The sequence below is a fragment of the Physeter macrocephalus genome, chromosome 19 (assembly GCF_002837175.3).
Source record: "Physeter macrocephalus isolate SW-GA chromosome 19, ASM283717v5, whole genome shotgun sequence".
Lineage (NCBI taxonomy): Eukaryota > Metazoa > Chordata > Mammalia > Artiodactyla > Physeteridae > Physeter > Physeter macrocephalus.
The window spans coordinates 60,798,539-60,814,797 of record NC_041232.1 but is presented as its reverse complement, the minus strand read 5'-3'; the positions used below and the strand labels follow the sequence as shown (position 1 = coordinate 60,814,797).

General features: G+C 49.3%; 1 protein-coding gene across 1 annotated transcript in view; it reads left to right on the top strand.

Annotated features, from left to right (window-relative positions):
* LOC114484344 (lipoxygenase homology domain-containing protein 1-like) overlaps window positions 1-16,259 on the top strand; it is a 59,815-nt gene that overhangs the window by 42,558 nt on the left and 998 nt on the right. Inside the window, exons 8-10 of the mRNA XM_028479942.1 lie at window positions 956-1,126; window positions 7,099-7,231; window positions 8,591-8,749. Of these exons, the coding sequence (XP_028335743.1) occupies window positions 956-1,126; window positions 7,099-7,231; window positions 8,591-8,749 (463 nt within the window). The remainder of the gene's footprint in view (window positions 1-955; window positions 1,127-7,098; window positions 7,232-8,590; window positions 8,750-16,259) is intronic.

The window sequence follows — 16,259 nt, the reverse complement described above, 5'->3', positions numbered from 1 at the left end:
AAACGAATACCCAGACTGTTACTAGTCAAATATTTTGTATCATTTCTTAATCTTTTTGAACTTATATTTTATGTAATTCTGAAAAGATGAGGTGAAGTAACTTGCCCAAGGTCACATAGCATGTATATGGCAGCTCTGGGTATGAATCCAGATATCTTGCTTCGGATTCTGTTATTTCCATTTATTACTAACCATTTGTTATTTACATTTTGAATTTAAATAAAACTTAAAATATGCATGCCAAAAAAATTTTGTTGATAAAATAACTCACCACTTTTTGACTCGACAGAACTATTTTAAAATTTAACTTGTTTTAGGACTCACTGTTTTCCACTTTCAGTAAAGATCTATGTTTTAAAACATATGAAGTACTTTTTACACTGGGAATGAAGCTACACTAGGACTGCCAGTATGCATACTCTGTCCATGAGCCTTAATATCTACTCCCTGCGGACTGGGCGACTAGAAGTGTGTGTCCACCTTTGTGTGTCTCTTTGTGTTTATAACCCTTGAGACCAATGGCAAGATCTAGAGTTGTTGCTTTGAGCAGTGTCTGATCCTAGAGAATGGCTTTTTGGTGAAGACAGTGGGACTGCCCCCACGGCCCCAAGTGGCACGAGAAGTCAAGATGTGAGACTAGAATATATACATGCTTTCCTTGTAGGGTTGCCTTGTGGACATACTATGGAAATATACATAATTAAAGGATATACACGGACCCTCTAAGAGTTCATGAACCCAAGTTAAGGATTTTGCAAAGAGAATTATAGCCTCTGGGCTAGAAGTGTCTCAGAGATAATCTAACCCAACCCTTCATTTCATCAACAAGGAGACAAAGGCCCAGGAGGACAGAGGAGTTGTCCAGGGCCACACAGCCAGTGGGCAGGGAGAGTAGAAGTCTGATAGGGGAGGGAGAGCACGTTCAGCTCCCAGTCCCCATGTCTCTTTCCTACAGGCATATTTCCTGGCTGGCACCTGAGCTATGTCGACGTGAAGGACAATTCCCGCGATGAGACCTTCCGTTTCCAATGTGACTGCTGGCTCTCCAAGAATGAGGGCGACAGGCAGACAGTCCGTGACTTTGCCTGTGCCAACAATGAGATCCACGATGAGCTGGAGGAGACCAGTATGTGGGGAGACCGGTGGGCCCTGCTTCGATTCAGCCTGGGCTGAATCTTCAGTTAAACGAGAGTTAGCTCACGAGGGAGGTGGGAACAATGTTGGAAAATCTAAAGAAGGAACTCTTATAGCTGCAGGGGAATCAGATGCCCAATGAAGGAAATAATATTGGAGAGGTGCGTAATTAAGCACCCTAAATGTTGTTTTGTGGACCTGGAACAGCCAAGATACTGGTACCAGCTCATGGCCCCAAATCACAGGGACTAATTAGGTAGAGGAAAACCCACAGGGGACAAGCTTACTCTGCCCTGAGGGCTGGGCTGGGCAGTTTGATGTGATGCTCCCTCTGGTTTATTTTTTTGTCATGGACTCTCTCCAACTGATGTCTATGACAACAGCCACCGAATCAAGCCTTCCTGGAAACAGAATGTGCAGGGCAGCCAGCTTCTCCACCAACCACTTTCTCTTTGGTTCCTTCCTCTGGGGATGTTTAAAGGGAAAGAGTAATTGGTCCCTAAGGTGGACGGCCATCCAGGACCAGGGAAGTGTTTCTTTAATACAGATGCTAGTATCTGCATCCAACAGATTTGACAAAGGCTTATCAATTGCAGAGCCTGATGTGAAGAAAGGATTTTCCAACCTTAGTTATTAAGGTAACACTAGCTGCATGAAGACATAAACCTGCAAATCTCAATGGCTAAATGCAACAAAATTTGTTTCTCACTCACGTAATAAACTGTCCAGTGCGAGTGTTTGGTAAGAGGCCTTCCACACTGTGGTTCAGGGACCCAAGCTCTTCTCGTCTGTCTGCCATTTTCAACACGTGACTCCCACCTTTCTTGCAGAGGGAAAAGAGAGCATGGAGAAGGCACACTCCCCTACCTTCTTAACATATTAACTCACATTCTATTAGTCATGCAGCTCCACCTAGATGTAAAGACATCTGGGTAATGCCATAGATGGCTGGACAGTCACTCCCTGGCAAGCACTGTACACCACGTGGCAAGGGAAGCATGGATCCTTGGTGGAAAGTCACTCAGCCTTCTCCACCATGCCATCCAAACTACCCAATGATGGACTTAGCTACTTCGAGAGGTAGTGAACACTGATGTCCCTGGGAGCATTCAAACAAGGGCCAACTACTCATCTATCAGCTTTACTGCATGGGGATTCCTGCCCTAATTCAGAGGGTGAACTCTCAGCTTCTGTAATTGCACTTACTGGGAAGTTACTGGGGGCCCCGTTTTATTTTAGATGCTAAGTGCTATGCACACTGCTTTGTGATTTCTAATTTATTTGTATTGACCTTTGTCCATGTGTAGTTCTCCCTACACAGCTGTAAGCTCCCAAAGGTCAAGGACAAAATCACTCATGTTTGTAGCCCTCTGCAGCTCTCTAGGCTTTGGGACTTAGTAGGTACACAAGTCGTTAGTGCTCAGCAAATGGAAGAAGATGCAGTCAGTCGTTTTCCTTAGAGCCTCACAATCTCATTAGAGGGAGAGGCTAATATACAAATGCCAACACAAGCAATAGAGGCTCCTTGGGCCATTGGTGTTCAGGGAAGAAGAGATTCATGAGGCTGGGAGAATACCCACTGAGCTTCCTTCCCAGATTTCCTGCCAAACAGCTGCTAAGACCTACGGGATTTGGGTTGGCAGGGAGATTGGCAGAGGGGAAGCAGCACTTGCATTATTTCCAGAAAGATGTGTGTGGGCTAGAGATGGGAGGGCAGGGACACGGAGCCCAGGAGATGGCCTGGATCAGTCCGTCTTTACTAGGAGCCTGCAGAGGGCAGAGTGGTGCCCTCTAGGCTGCCCACAGGGGGACAGACAGTGACACCCATGTCCTAAGATGGAGGCTTATCCTGGGGAGAGCCAGGGACGCAGTTCAAGCCAATGATTTCAACCCTCAGCTAATTTTATTTAACCACTTGTCAAATACTTATTGAAAACCTACTAAGTGCCACGGCCTAGTGTGGGTTCTGGGGACACACTAATGAATAAAGCAGAGACCCTGCCCTCGTGGCACTTACATTCTGTGTCTGTGTCCCCAGGGGCACCTCTGGGCACTTGGCTTGTGAGAATAAACATGCTCTCGTACTTGAACAGAGCTTCACGTGTGTGAAACCATTCCACACATCCCCTGCTCTCACCGGGTCCTCGCTACCCCACTCCCACCCTATGAGCTAGATAGGGGGAAAATTCACCCCTCTAGATCATAGGTAAGGAAAACCAAAAATTAGAAAGGTGAAGTGACATGTCTAAGGCCTAGCCATAGCTATTAGGACTCATATATCCTGATTCCTAGACCAGGGCTCATCGCACCACCGCAGCCTTATTGGGCCTGGCTGGTACTCCAGACTGATCCATTGCCCCACCTTGTTTAGCCTCCTGTTTTCTGCCTTCACCTCCAACTCTTGTTAGCAGTTCCTGAAGCTGCTCCCCATCCTCTGCAAGCATCTGCCTCTGCAAGTGATTCCAATGTGCAGGCAAAGCTGAAAACCATTGGCAACCTTCAAATAATACTGATGTCTGAGTCTCACCCCAGAGATTTTGTTGTAATCAATCCAGGCTAAGTCCTGAACAGTAGGACCACATGCTCATATGTGCATACACATGCACACAGCACACACACATGCATGCATACACACATGCACACCTGGGAGGACAAAAATCTCTCTCTCTCTGGAACATCCTCCAACAAGACCAATGTCTCCCTCTTTACAGCCCTCCTCCTTCTTATCCACCCGCACTTGAAGCCTTTTAGGGCTGCTCAGTCAGCCTTATCTGCAACATTTCCAGCCCCAATACAGTCCAACTTGATGGCCAACTCCCCAAGGATGGAAGACTGACTGCTCCACAAGGCAGCTCTGTTTTAAAAAAAAAAATCATCTTTATATTTATGTTCTTGAAGCTTCTATCCTTTGGCAGACCCAATGGGAAGGGGTCAAACAGAAAATTTCAGAAGTGGTCAGGACCTTTGGTTGTACATGCCTGAACCCCACCCCTAAGCTGGCTCCAGCAAAAAGGGAGCATATTGGTTCCCAGAACTTGGAAGTTTCAGGTGGAGCTGGCTGGGACTTGGCTGTCTCCAGAGGCTACAATGGTTTTAGTATGTCTTTGTCCCCCTTTTCCTCCTAACTGTTTCTTTCTCTACATCATGAGAAGATGGCAGTTGGTACCCGCAACCCCACAGCCTTCTAACTTAACAGCTTCGGTGGAAGGGAAGAGAGCGTCTCTTAGGGAATAATTCTGACTCTCCAGGCCCGGGACTCTCAGCCCCATGCAAACCACATGGTAGGAGCTCGCCAGAGAAGGGTCCTGACAACATGAGGTGGGGAAGGCGATGTGGAGGAGTAAGGTCCTGACGCCCACCAGGTGCCCAGACATCCTCTGGTGCTCCTGCATGGAATCACGTGCCCCTGCAGTCCTGGACTCAAGGCAAACACCTGTCTGTTTGGGAGCTGCTCACCTGATGGGATGTTGGATCCTCTCGGTGCATCCTGGGTTGCTGGTTCATCTCCCTCTGAGGGTGCCACGCCCAGAGCCCAGGCAAGATGTCAAGGGTGGCCAGATCTCCTCTCCCCTCTCCTGCCACCTGAACCACATTCACCACATTCACTGGCTTTTGCTGGTGGCCCCTTCATGTGAGTGATTCGCACGGTGGCTGCTGAGCCGCTTTCTCCAGCCAGGCTGGTCCTGTGTGGGTGTTGGCCCCGGGGCGAGCCTCATACAGACCCCTCCTAGGCTGGGCTCCTACCGGCCCCACTCTTTCAGGTCCCTGGTCCTCCTCTGTCCTTTCCTCCCAGCAACCTATTAACAAAACTGAGAGTCATGCCTTCTACATTTTTATCAAGCCATTGATGAAATGACTTTCCAAGGTGGACATATGCTGATTGAAAGACCGTTGATGCAGCTGGCCACATTTGTTTCTAATCTGTCTAAATGTCCTCACTTACACACTTTCCTTCTCTACCTTCTCCCCGGGGCCATGAGGAGAGGATTGCTTATGATCCACATGCACTCCTTCTCGAATGTTCCACTTGAGTTGATCGTAGAGAGCGAGTAGGTTCCTAGCGCTCCCTGCCTCCTCTCCTGGGTGCTGACAAGCCATTTCCTCTACAATGCCCAGGATCCACTTTGAATTCACAGGTGTCCAGTTTGCAGAAATACTTTACCGGCTCCTGGGAAAGCAGAATGGCAGCGGGGCCACCCCCTCCCTGCAATGGCTTTGAGCCGTGGGCAGTGGCTCAACCATTTCACGTCCCTGGGCTGTGAACGGTCGGGCCTGCAGAGCCCCGCTCTTCTTCCAGGGCTTGTGCTGTGGATCTCTTCCCCTATCATGGGCATTTTTGCCCTGATTCATTCTACCTGTGACTTGAGAGAAGTCACAAAGGCAACAGTTTGCTGAGAGACCGGGATTGACGTTACACTGAGCTGTAGGCACAGCCATCCCTTCTAATTGTCTTTATCACATCTCTGAGATAAAAGCACAGAGATCAAACTATCCCTTTGGATCCAGAATGCCGAATCCTCAATGATTCACTTACTGCAGCAAGAGCTGTATGCACAGGGAAACCTCCAGACAAACATTGTGTCCTCCTGTGTGCCAGCTCCATCCCAGACTGGTCCCTGGGGAGTGGGGCTGGATCATGTGGATTTCAAGCCCCTCTCATGCCCCTCAGTATCTTTCCTTATGCTGTTCCCTCCTCCTAGAGCATCCCTCGGTTTTCTGCTGATCATAATCATGGCTCTTTTTCAAGGCCACGCTCATACGCCATCTTCTTCATGAAGCTTACTGCGATTAGCCCAATCATTCATTGTTCACTCAACAAATATTTATTGAGTGCCTATGTGCCAGGCACTGTTCTGGGCTCTTGGGATCTATAAGTGAGCAAAACAAAGACCCCTGCCCTCATGGAGCTTACATTCAAGTGGGAGGGGGGAAACACAATAAACGATAAAATAATAAGTAAACTCCTTAGCATGTTAGAAGGTACTAGGTGATAAGAGAAGATAATAGAGCTCAGTAGGGCAGGCGCTGGGGAAACCAGGTTCGGGTGGTCTGGCAGATTCTGTGAGAAGGTGACATCTGAGTAAGGAGGAAGGAGGGGAGGGAGTGAACCAAGCCAACATGGGTGGGGGTGGGGAGAGAAAGGGGACATGCTCGAGGCAGAGCTCTAAGGCCGGAGTGTGCCTCCTGTTCTGGAACGGCACAGAGGCTGAGCGGAGCGAGCAAGGGAGAAAGTACTGGAAGGTGAGGTTTGAGAGGTAACGGGAACCCGCTTTACCCTCCCTCCCATGCTATTTTGGCCCTTCGTTTAAGGTTATTCTGTCCTGCGGTGCAGTCGGTGTTTCTGTCTGGGGCTAGAGATGAGTTCTAGTGTCACCCAGAGTCTAGCCCAGTCCTGACACTTGGAAAATGCTGACATGCTTGTGGGAACTGCGGGGGAGGGAGGTCGTGATGCTGAGCAGGACACCAGAGTGAGAGCTGAGACAAGTCGGGGAATGAGACTGCTTGCTACAGAAAGTTCAAGGCAACTGGATCTTGCCCTCCCCTTTCTGTAGCTGGGCCCCGCCTCTCCTCCCTTCTCTTTACACACCCTCTCCACTTTGCATCTCACAGACTCTTCCATCCCTGAGAACCAGGCCCCAGCGTCTCTCCGAAAACTCGTCCCCGCCTCATGGATCCTGGAGGCAGAGGCGTTTGGCCCTTCACTCCCAGTGGCTCCCATGCTTGCCAGGCAAAGAGATTGCTACTATAAATAAAATGAGGACACCAGTCTAGACCCCAAATTGAGGCAGGTTCTATTCATAGTGCCTCAGTTGTAGCGATTTTAACCTGCGCCCCACCCCAACCCCCTTAAGGCTGTGATCTAAGACCAGATGTAGGACCTGCAAGGAGTGGCCAGTTTGCTCCTGCTCTGATGGTGGGTGCTGCTTCCCCTCTGCTGACCCTCTCCCACCTTCTCCACCACAGCCTATGAGATCGTCATAGAAACCGGCAACGGAGGCGAAACCAGGGAGAACGTCTGGCTCATCCTGGAGGGCAGGAAGAACCGATCCAAAGAGTTTCTCGTGGAAAATTCTTCTAGACAGCGGGCCTTTAGGAAGTAGGAAGCGGGGTGCCCACAGGGGAATGCGGATGGGTGGGGCGGGTAAGAGAGGGACCCCAAGAACCAACCCTTTTAGTGGGGGCCATAAATATACAAATGGGCCTAACCAGCAAGAATTTACTGAGTGCCTACTGTGTGCCAACCCCATTCGAGCTCCAAGGGATGAAACAAGGAGATTTAGAAGAGGGAAGAGAGGGGACTGTCATTTAAAGAGAGCCCCCTGTAAGAGACTAGAATCTATATTATTCCAACTACTAGAAAGAAAGGATAATTATGTAATATGAGAGAAGTGCTAATTATGGCTACAATGGCAATCACAGTACAATATATAAATGTTTCCAAGTAACATGCTGTACACTTTAAATTTACACAATAGTATATGTCAAATGTATTTCAATTTTTTAAGAGTTAATGCAAAACTACAACAAAAATCAGCTAATAAATTAATTAAAGCAAGCCCACTACGCAGCAGGACCGGGAATCACACAGACGTTATCCTGTGTCCGTGCAGATGAGGAGCTCACAGTCTAGTTGAAAAGGGAGACATTCACCCATAAGAATGCAAAAGGATCATATAAGACAGCATAGACTTTTAGGAGGGAGGGAGGGGAGAGCCTCTAAGATTCTTTATAGGAAAATCAAAATTGGGTCTCATGTAACAGGTGCCTCCGCTCAGCACTCCCGGCTGCCTGCCGCACGCCAGAGACTCTCACCTCCTCCCGCACGTCTGAGCCACCTCTGAACTGCTCAGCAGCCCCCTTCATCTCCTCGCTCCCTCCAGAATTGCCTACAGAAAGTCTCCCCCTGCCATAACCCCACTGTACCTTCTATTCAAACCCCCTCTGAGTGGGGATGGTCGGAGCTGACACCCCCCACCCCACAGACTGCCCCTCCCCCTTCTTTTCCAGTGCCCTTTCCCTCACTGAACCCAGCCAAGTCAGCACTCCCCCTAGAAATGTCTGCACCTCCAATCCCACTGTTCCCATCCCTTGACTTTGCCAAGTCAGATCTACATCAGAGGACTCTTCCCTTCCCCCACCTCTGCTCTCTGAATCGCATCACCCTCTTCAACCCAATGCCCAAGGCCCAGGACCTCACCCACCTCCACCACCATCTGATATTACCAATCATTGATTCTGGGACCAAGTAGCTGGAAGGGCTTTTTAATGGTTATGATTGTCTTCTTCCAAAACTAGACTGAACCCTTAAGCAGTGGAGACCTGACATCAGGTCTTGCTTGCTATTCTATCTCTGTTCTTCAGAACAGTGCTTAGGATACAGTTGGCACTCAATAAATGCTTACTTCCTTCAGTGGGCATGAGCAGTTCTCACTGGCCATATCTTTGCATCCTGCAGGGGGACCACAGACACATTTGAGTTTGACAGCGTCTATTTGGGAGACGTTGTCTCCCTCTGCGTGGGCCACCTCGCCAGGGAGGACCGATTCATCCCCAAGAGAGAGCTGGTCTGGCACGTCAAGACCATCACCATCACCGAGATGGAGTACGGCAACGTGTATGTCCTGGGCCTCTGCCCTCTTCCCCAGGAAGTGCCACGCCCTCAGCGGGGAGGGCCTGTGGCCAGACCAGATGGCAGGGTGTGAGGCTGAGGTCACCTCACTCAGGAGGCATATGAGGCAGGAAGGGAAGAGGCAGCTACACTGGTTCTTGAGCTTTCTGAACAAGAGTCTTACCCCAGAGGCAGGGGACTAGACTGGATGACCTTGGGTGTTCCAGTGATGCTTCTTTGGAAGGAAAGAAGAGCCAGTCAGACAGGGCCAGACAGCTGAGTCTTTCCTTCCCTTCCCCCATTATCACTGAATAATGATAAAGAGATACAGCTTTGTAGCCTGCTGCTCCACAGAGTGAAAGCCCTTCATTCCTGTGGGCTGAGTAGAGACCAGCTGGGGTAATCCCATGGCCCACAGGCCCTGAGGACCCCAGATAAGGAGATTTACATTTCCCCCACCAAGGCCTTCTGGGGACTCAGGCATTTCTGGAGGATTAAGGGTCTTAGTTACCTGGGTAACAGTTCACAGCCATCAGTTTTTCTCATTAAAACCACTTGGTAACCACGTTGGAAGACAGAAAGAGCCCTGAGGCTCTGGAAGGCAGGAAAGACACTAAGAAGGAACCAGGAGATGAGGAAGGGGAGGCCAAGGGCAGTGCATGCCTCGGGGAGGGTAGGCCCAAAGAGCAACTAAGGCAGTTGGACATCCCCCCAGAACCACTGCCGGCCCCTCTGAGCTCCCCTCGTGTCCCTCCCGGCCTGGCCCTGCTCCTGGCAATGCCTTTCACAAGAAGCACATGCGACAGAAGCAGCAGCCCTGCCTGACCAGGCGGGTCCCAGCTTCAGGCTCCAGCCTTCAGGAGCCCAGCTTCTCAGAGAAATGTCTGTCCACATTAGACCTGCCACCTGCAGACTCCCTGGAATTGGCTGCCTCTGACCAAGCTTCCACTTTGGGAATTAAGCAGGAAAGGTTCTCACATTTGAACTTCTGTCTTAGCCATCTCAGGCTTCCATAACTGAATCTACAGACTGGGTGGCTCAAACAACAGGCATTCTTTTCTCACAGTTCTGGAGGCTGGTAGTCAGAAATCAGGGTGCCAGCAGGGTTGGGTTCTTATGAGGCCTCTCTTCCTAGCTCACTGTGTACTCGCATGGCAGAGGAAGAGAGAGGGAGATCTAGCATCTCTTCCTCTTCTTATAAGGGCACTAATCCCATCATGGGACCCCACCCTCAGGACCTCATCAAAACCTGATCACCTCCCAAAGCCCCCATCTCCAAATACCATCACTTTGGGGGTTAGGGTTCTCAACATGTGAATTTGGGAGGAGAGGACTCAGTTCATAGCAGCTTCCCTCTCAGGCTGCAATGTTATTTATTGCTCTTTTTGAGAAAAGAACAACAGTAAATCCTGTAGGATTCTCTGGGTGTGGCTGCTAGGAGCAATACTGACGAGGACTTGAGAGCTGGGATACAGGGGCCTGGAAGAGTTCCAGCTCACCCAGCGAGCCAGGGCCAGGTCAAAGCCCCTTCTGCAACTTGAACTGTCTCCCTATGGCAAGGAGCGTGGCTGCTGATACTGCGCCTCTGCAAATGCCCCAAATAAACACCACCCCACAGACTGCCCCTCCCCCTTCTTTTCCAGTGCCCTTTCCCTCACTGAACCCAGCCAAGTCAGCACTCCCCCTAGAAATGTCTGCACCTCCAATCCCACTGTTCCCATCCCTTGACTTTGCCAAGTCAGATCTACATCAGAGGACTCTTCCCTTCCCCCACCTCTGCTCTCTGAATCGCATCACCCTCTTCAACCCAATGCCCAAGGCCCAGGACCTCACCCACCTCCACCACCATCTGATATTACCAATCATTGATTCTGGGACCAAGTAGCTGGAAGGGCTTTTTAATGGTTATGATTGTCTTCTTCCAAAACTAGACTGAACCCTTAAGCAGTGGAGACCTGACATCAGGTCTTGCTTGCTATTCTATCTCTGTTCTTCAGAACAGTGCTTAGGATACAGTTGGCACTCAATAAATGCTTACTTCCTTCAGTGGGCATGAGCAGTTCTCACTGGCCATATCTTTGCATCCTGCAGGGGGACCACAGACACATTTGAGTTTGACAGCGTCTATTTGGGAGACGTTGTCTCCCTCTGCGTGGGCCACCTCGCCAGGGAGGACCGATTCATCCCCAAGAGAGAGCTGGTCTGGCACGTCAAGACCATCACCATCACCGAGATGGAGTACGGCAACGTGTATGTCCTGGGCCTCTGCCCTCTTCCCCAGGAAGTGCCACGCCCTCAGCGGGGAGGGCCTGTGGCCAGACCAGATGGCAGGGTGTGAGGCTGAGGTCACCTCACTCAGGAGGCATATGAGGCAGGAAGGGAAGAGGCAGCTACACTGGTTCTTGAGCTTTCTGAGCAAGAGTCTTACCCCAGAGGCAGGGGACTAGACTGGATGACCTTGGGTGTTCCAGTGATGCTTCTTTGGAAGGAAAGAAGAGCCAGTCAGACAGGGCCAGACAGCTGAGTCTTTCCTTCCCTTCCCCCATTATCACTGAATAATGATAAAGAGATACAGCTTTGTAGCCTGCTGCTCCACAGAGTGAAAGCCCTTCATTCCTGTGGGCTGAGTAGAGACCAGCTGGGGTAATCCCATGGCCCACAGGCCCTGAGGACCCCAGATAAGGAGATTTACATTTCCCCCACCAAGGCCTTCTGGGGACTCAGGCATTTCTGGAGGATTAAGGGTCTTAGTTACCTGGGTAACAGTTCACAGCCATCAGTTTTTCTCATTAAAACCACTTGGTAACCACGTTGGAAGACAGAAAGAGCCCTGAGGCTCTGGAAGGCAGGAAAGACACTAAGAAGGAACCAGGAGATGAGGAAGGGGAGGCCAAGGGCAGTGCATGCCTCGGGGAGGGTAGGCCCAAAGAGCAACTAAGGCAGTTGGACATCCCCCCAGAACCACTGCCGGCCCCTCTGAGCTCCCCTCGTGTCCCTCCCGGCCTGGCCCTGCTCCTGGCAATGCCTTTCACAAGAAGCACATGCGACAGAAGCAGCAGCCCTGCCTGACCAGGCGGGTCCCAGCTTCAGGCTCCAGCCTTCAGGAGCCCAGCTTCTCAGAGAAATGTCTGTCCACATTAGACCTGCCACCTGCAGACTCCCTGGAATTGGCTGCCTCTGACCAAGCTTCCACTTTGGGAATTAAGCAGGAAAGGTTCTCACATTTGAACTTCTGTCTTAGCCATCTCAGGCTTCCATAACTGAATCTACAGACTGGGTGGCTCAAACAACAGGCATTCTTTTCTCACAGTTCTGGAGGCTGGTAGTCAGAAATCAGGGTGCCAGCAGGGTTGGGTTCTTATGAGGCCTCTCTTCCTAGCTCACTGTGTACTCGCATGGCAGAGGAAGAGAGAGGGAGATCTAGCATCTCTTCCTCTTCTTATAAGGGCACTAATCCCATCATGGGACCCCACCCTCAGGACGTCATCAAAACCTGATCACCTCCCAAAGCCCCCATCTCCAAATACCATCACTTTGGGGCTTAGGGTTCTCAACATGTGAATTTGGGAGGAGAGGACTCAGTTCATAGCAGCTTCCCTCTCAGGCTGCAATGTTATTTATTGCTCTTTTTGAGAAAAGAACAACAGTAAATCCTGTAGGATTCTCTGGGTGTGGCTGCTAGGAGCAATACTGACGAGGACTTGAGAGCTGGGATACAGGGGCCTGGAAGAGTTCCAGCTCACCCAGCGAGCCAGGGCCAGGTCAAAGCCCCTTCTGCAACTTGAACTGTCTCCCTATGGCAAGGAGCGTGGCTGCTGATACTGCGCCTCTGCAAATGCCCCAAATAAACAAAACAATACAATACAATAATAAGTCACCACCTGAGTTAGCTTTAAACCCACAGTGTTGGCTGTGAGAGAGAGAGCCAAAGATCTCAGCACCACTCGGCACCTTCTAGTGTCAGGAGGAAGGGGGTGAAGAACTTCCCATCCTACAGTCCTGGGGCCGTTATAGGATTTTTCATCCAGTGCAAAGAATCTGCCACTTCCAGTGAAGCATCTTTTCCTACATACTCAAGAGTGTGGCCTTTTGTCAGCATGGTGCTCGGGCTGGAAGGGGAGGGAGGGATGTCCATGGGGTGGGGATCTTCCCAAAGGGAAGTGGGTGCAGGGAGTGCAGACACCCAGATGCTAGAGCCGTCACGGATCAGCCGTGTAGCCTCAGGCCATAACCCAGCACCTCTCAGGGAAGAGAGCTGGATGCCTTCTAGAGTCTGGTGGGAGGGGAAGGATGGCGAGGGTTCCAGCCTGGAGGGCTCTCAGAAGTCATACTCCAGCCTACCTACCTGCGCTGGTCTCAAGCCTGTGATCCCTGGTGTATGAGAACCTCCCCGCAACAAAATATCACCTCTATACAGAGAGGGGACAGTGCAGGGGTGTTCCATCATTGTGGCTGTTTACATGTCACCATTCTAGAACACATTTAAATTCTGCCATGTAAAGGCCACTTAAATAGCACTGTATACGGATCCACAGTTCCGTCCTAACCAACATGTTGGACCATAATATTTGGATTTCCATGAAATACAAATTAATTTAATCTCAATCTCATAAACACAACAATCTCAAATTTTTATGTTCCAACCGATTCCAGTCCTGACTCTTCTTCTTCAGCGTTTCTGACCAGCTCTTTTTCATCACTAATATCCTCAGGACCTCTGTGGAAGGACACACAGAGAGGATTTGTTTCTTTTTTAAAAACCCAAAGTGGAATCGTTGTTTTATCCCATTATCATATATAATACATAATCATTTTAAAATTGAAATAAGGCCAAAAAATTGTGTAAAACAAAGTAAAAATTCTCTAAAGCCCTACTCATCAGAGATGGCCATCTTGAGTATTTGGTGACCCTGTTCTCTCTGGCATATTTCTAATGTCTCACACACACACACTGTTCACAGAAGTGTGATCATATTCTACTTGGTTTTTTTAACATGTTCATTTTTTTGTTTGTTATTCTCTGCCTTGCCTTTATTCTCGCCCATGACCCTACCCCCATTGCCAGTGACTACAGCCTGGCATGTTCTTCTGCAGCCTGGAGTCTTAACTCCACAAAGCCCTGAGGTCCCACATTTTGGTGATCTTATAATTACGTCTATTAGGAAACATTTCCTTATAACTACACCAGTGAATATTTTTCAGCCATTAAAAACAACAAATTAGGTTTCCCTGGTGGTGCAGTGGTTGAGAATCTGCCTGCCAGTGCAGGGGACACAGGTTCTAGCCCTGGTCCGGGAAGATCCCACATGCCGCGGAGCATCAAAGCCTGTGCACCACAACTACTGAGCCTGCGCTCTAGAGACCGTGTGCCGCAACTGCCAAAGCCCACGTGCCTAGAGCCCATGCTCCTCAACGAGAAGCCACTGCAGTGAGAAGCCCGCGCACCGCGATGAAGCGTAGCCCCCACTCACTGCAACTAGAGAAAGCCCGAGCGCAGCAACGAAGACCCAACGCAGCCAAAAATAAATAAATAAATTTATTTAAAAAAAGAAAAAAAGAATTAAATATGTACCAGAAGACTTGGAGCAATTCCCAGGAAGTATTGTTGAGTGAGAAAAGTAAGATATGGGAAAGAATGCATTATGTGTTGCCATTTTGTAAAGGGAACACTGACGTCCCGAATGTGTCTGTGTCTATGTGGGTCTGTGCAGGGTTGGGTGAAATGGAGGGAAATTTGGCAAGACACATCTACAGCTGTTACATGGGTTATCTGAGGTAAAGGCGAGATGCAGGAGGGGTACGGAAAGAGAAAAAGGAGATAGAGCCAAGCAAAAAGGAAAAGAAAAAGAATGCATTTAGAAGAACACCCATATGATCACAGGATTTTTGCATTTATATAGAATTATGTATATTAGTGGGCATTTGCATAAAGAAATACATTTTAAGTGAATGTTTAAGCAAAGAATGCGATTATATCTCCCTCTTAGAAAGTATGGTATGTAACAACAATCTAGATTTATCAAGGGACAAGTTGGGGGCAGAGAGATCTCAAGACAGAGTAATGATTTCTTGTGAAGTGTCTTTAAATGGCTGGCTCGTCAGGTGGCCAGGCAGGCTGTCTCTGGGCCCCAGCTCTGTGTCACCTTGTGCAGTGACTTCTCTTCTCCAAGCCTTCATTTCCTTTCTGTAAAATGGGAAGACGAAGTCTACGTATGACTCAGGGTTGTTGTGGGAGTTGAGATGCACGAATGCAAAGCCCAGGCATTTAGTGAGCATGCAGAAAACCAAGTTCTTTTTGCTGTTATGTATTTTCATCTAAAAATTGATCTTGCACCACTGGGCACGCCCTTTCAGGGCTGCGTTCCTGAAATCATTAGCCAGTGCCAGGATTGCTTATTTCCAAAGCTGTTAAAATATTAGCAATTTGGATGGGGAAAAAAACACGGCAGTTGTTCAGTCCAAACCTCTAGCACTGCCAATGGGAAAATCAAAGTCACATAGGTAGTAGGTGGCAGGGCTGGGGCAGACCCCAGGCCCCCTTACACCCTATGCAGTGTTTTCTCACCGAGCCCTCTGACTTCTTCCTTGGTACTTATTGGACTCACTGTCATTACCCAGAGGCTAACGTCGGGGGTGGGGGGTAGAGAAGGGACTCTTTGGTCCAAGTCCATTTCTCTTGGCCCTGGACTTGCTTCTGCTTGTGGTAGCTTCTTCAGTACTTTGTCCTGAAGTACTTTGCACCCCTTTGTACTATGATGTCCATGAGCACACGCGTGTGTGTGTATGCACACGCAACACACACACACAGTCATAGTTCAACTCGGCCAAGTGCGAGGGATTTGGGAGCATACATTTCATAGCTACTTTTCCACTTGGCTTTGCCTGAGATTGTTGTTCTGGATCCCATAGCTCCTCTGAAGGTGACAACACTGGGTAAAATCATTCATCAGTTCCTTTGAAGGGGCAAAAGGGGATCAGCCTAGTTGGCGTGGAGTGAGCTTAGAGAAAGGCAGACAACAAGTCAGAGAGGTAAACGCTGGGAGGAGGGTCAGATCATGTAAGGTCTTGCAGGCCTTTGTAAGGTGGTGATTTTTATTTATTCTGGGAAGCCAGTGGAGGGTTCTGCGCAGAAGGATGACATTCTTGGGCTTACATCTGCACAGGAGCACTTGGATGCTGTGGAGAGGATTCACGATAGGTAGCGAGACGCAGGCAGACCGGTTAGGAAGCTGACACGTTCCAGGTCAAAGATGGTGGTGACTTGGATGAGAGCGGCAGCAGGGCGGAGAGCGAGATAGTGCATACTTTTTCAAGTGGGCTGATTCTGGACCTATTGTGAAGATGGGGTCAATGGGAATTGCTGGTGGATCGGATGTGGAGTGTGAGGGGAAAAAGGAAAGGAAAATCAAGGAGCAACTAAAAATACGGAGATGTCACTCACTGTCAATTTTCACATAAGCGAGACCCATCTTCACATTTTTTTTTTTTTTTTTTTTTTTTTTTTTGTGGTATGCGG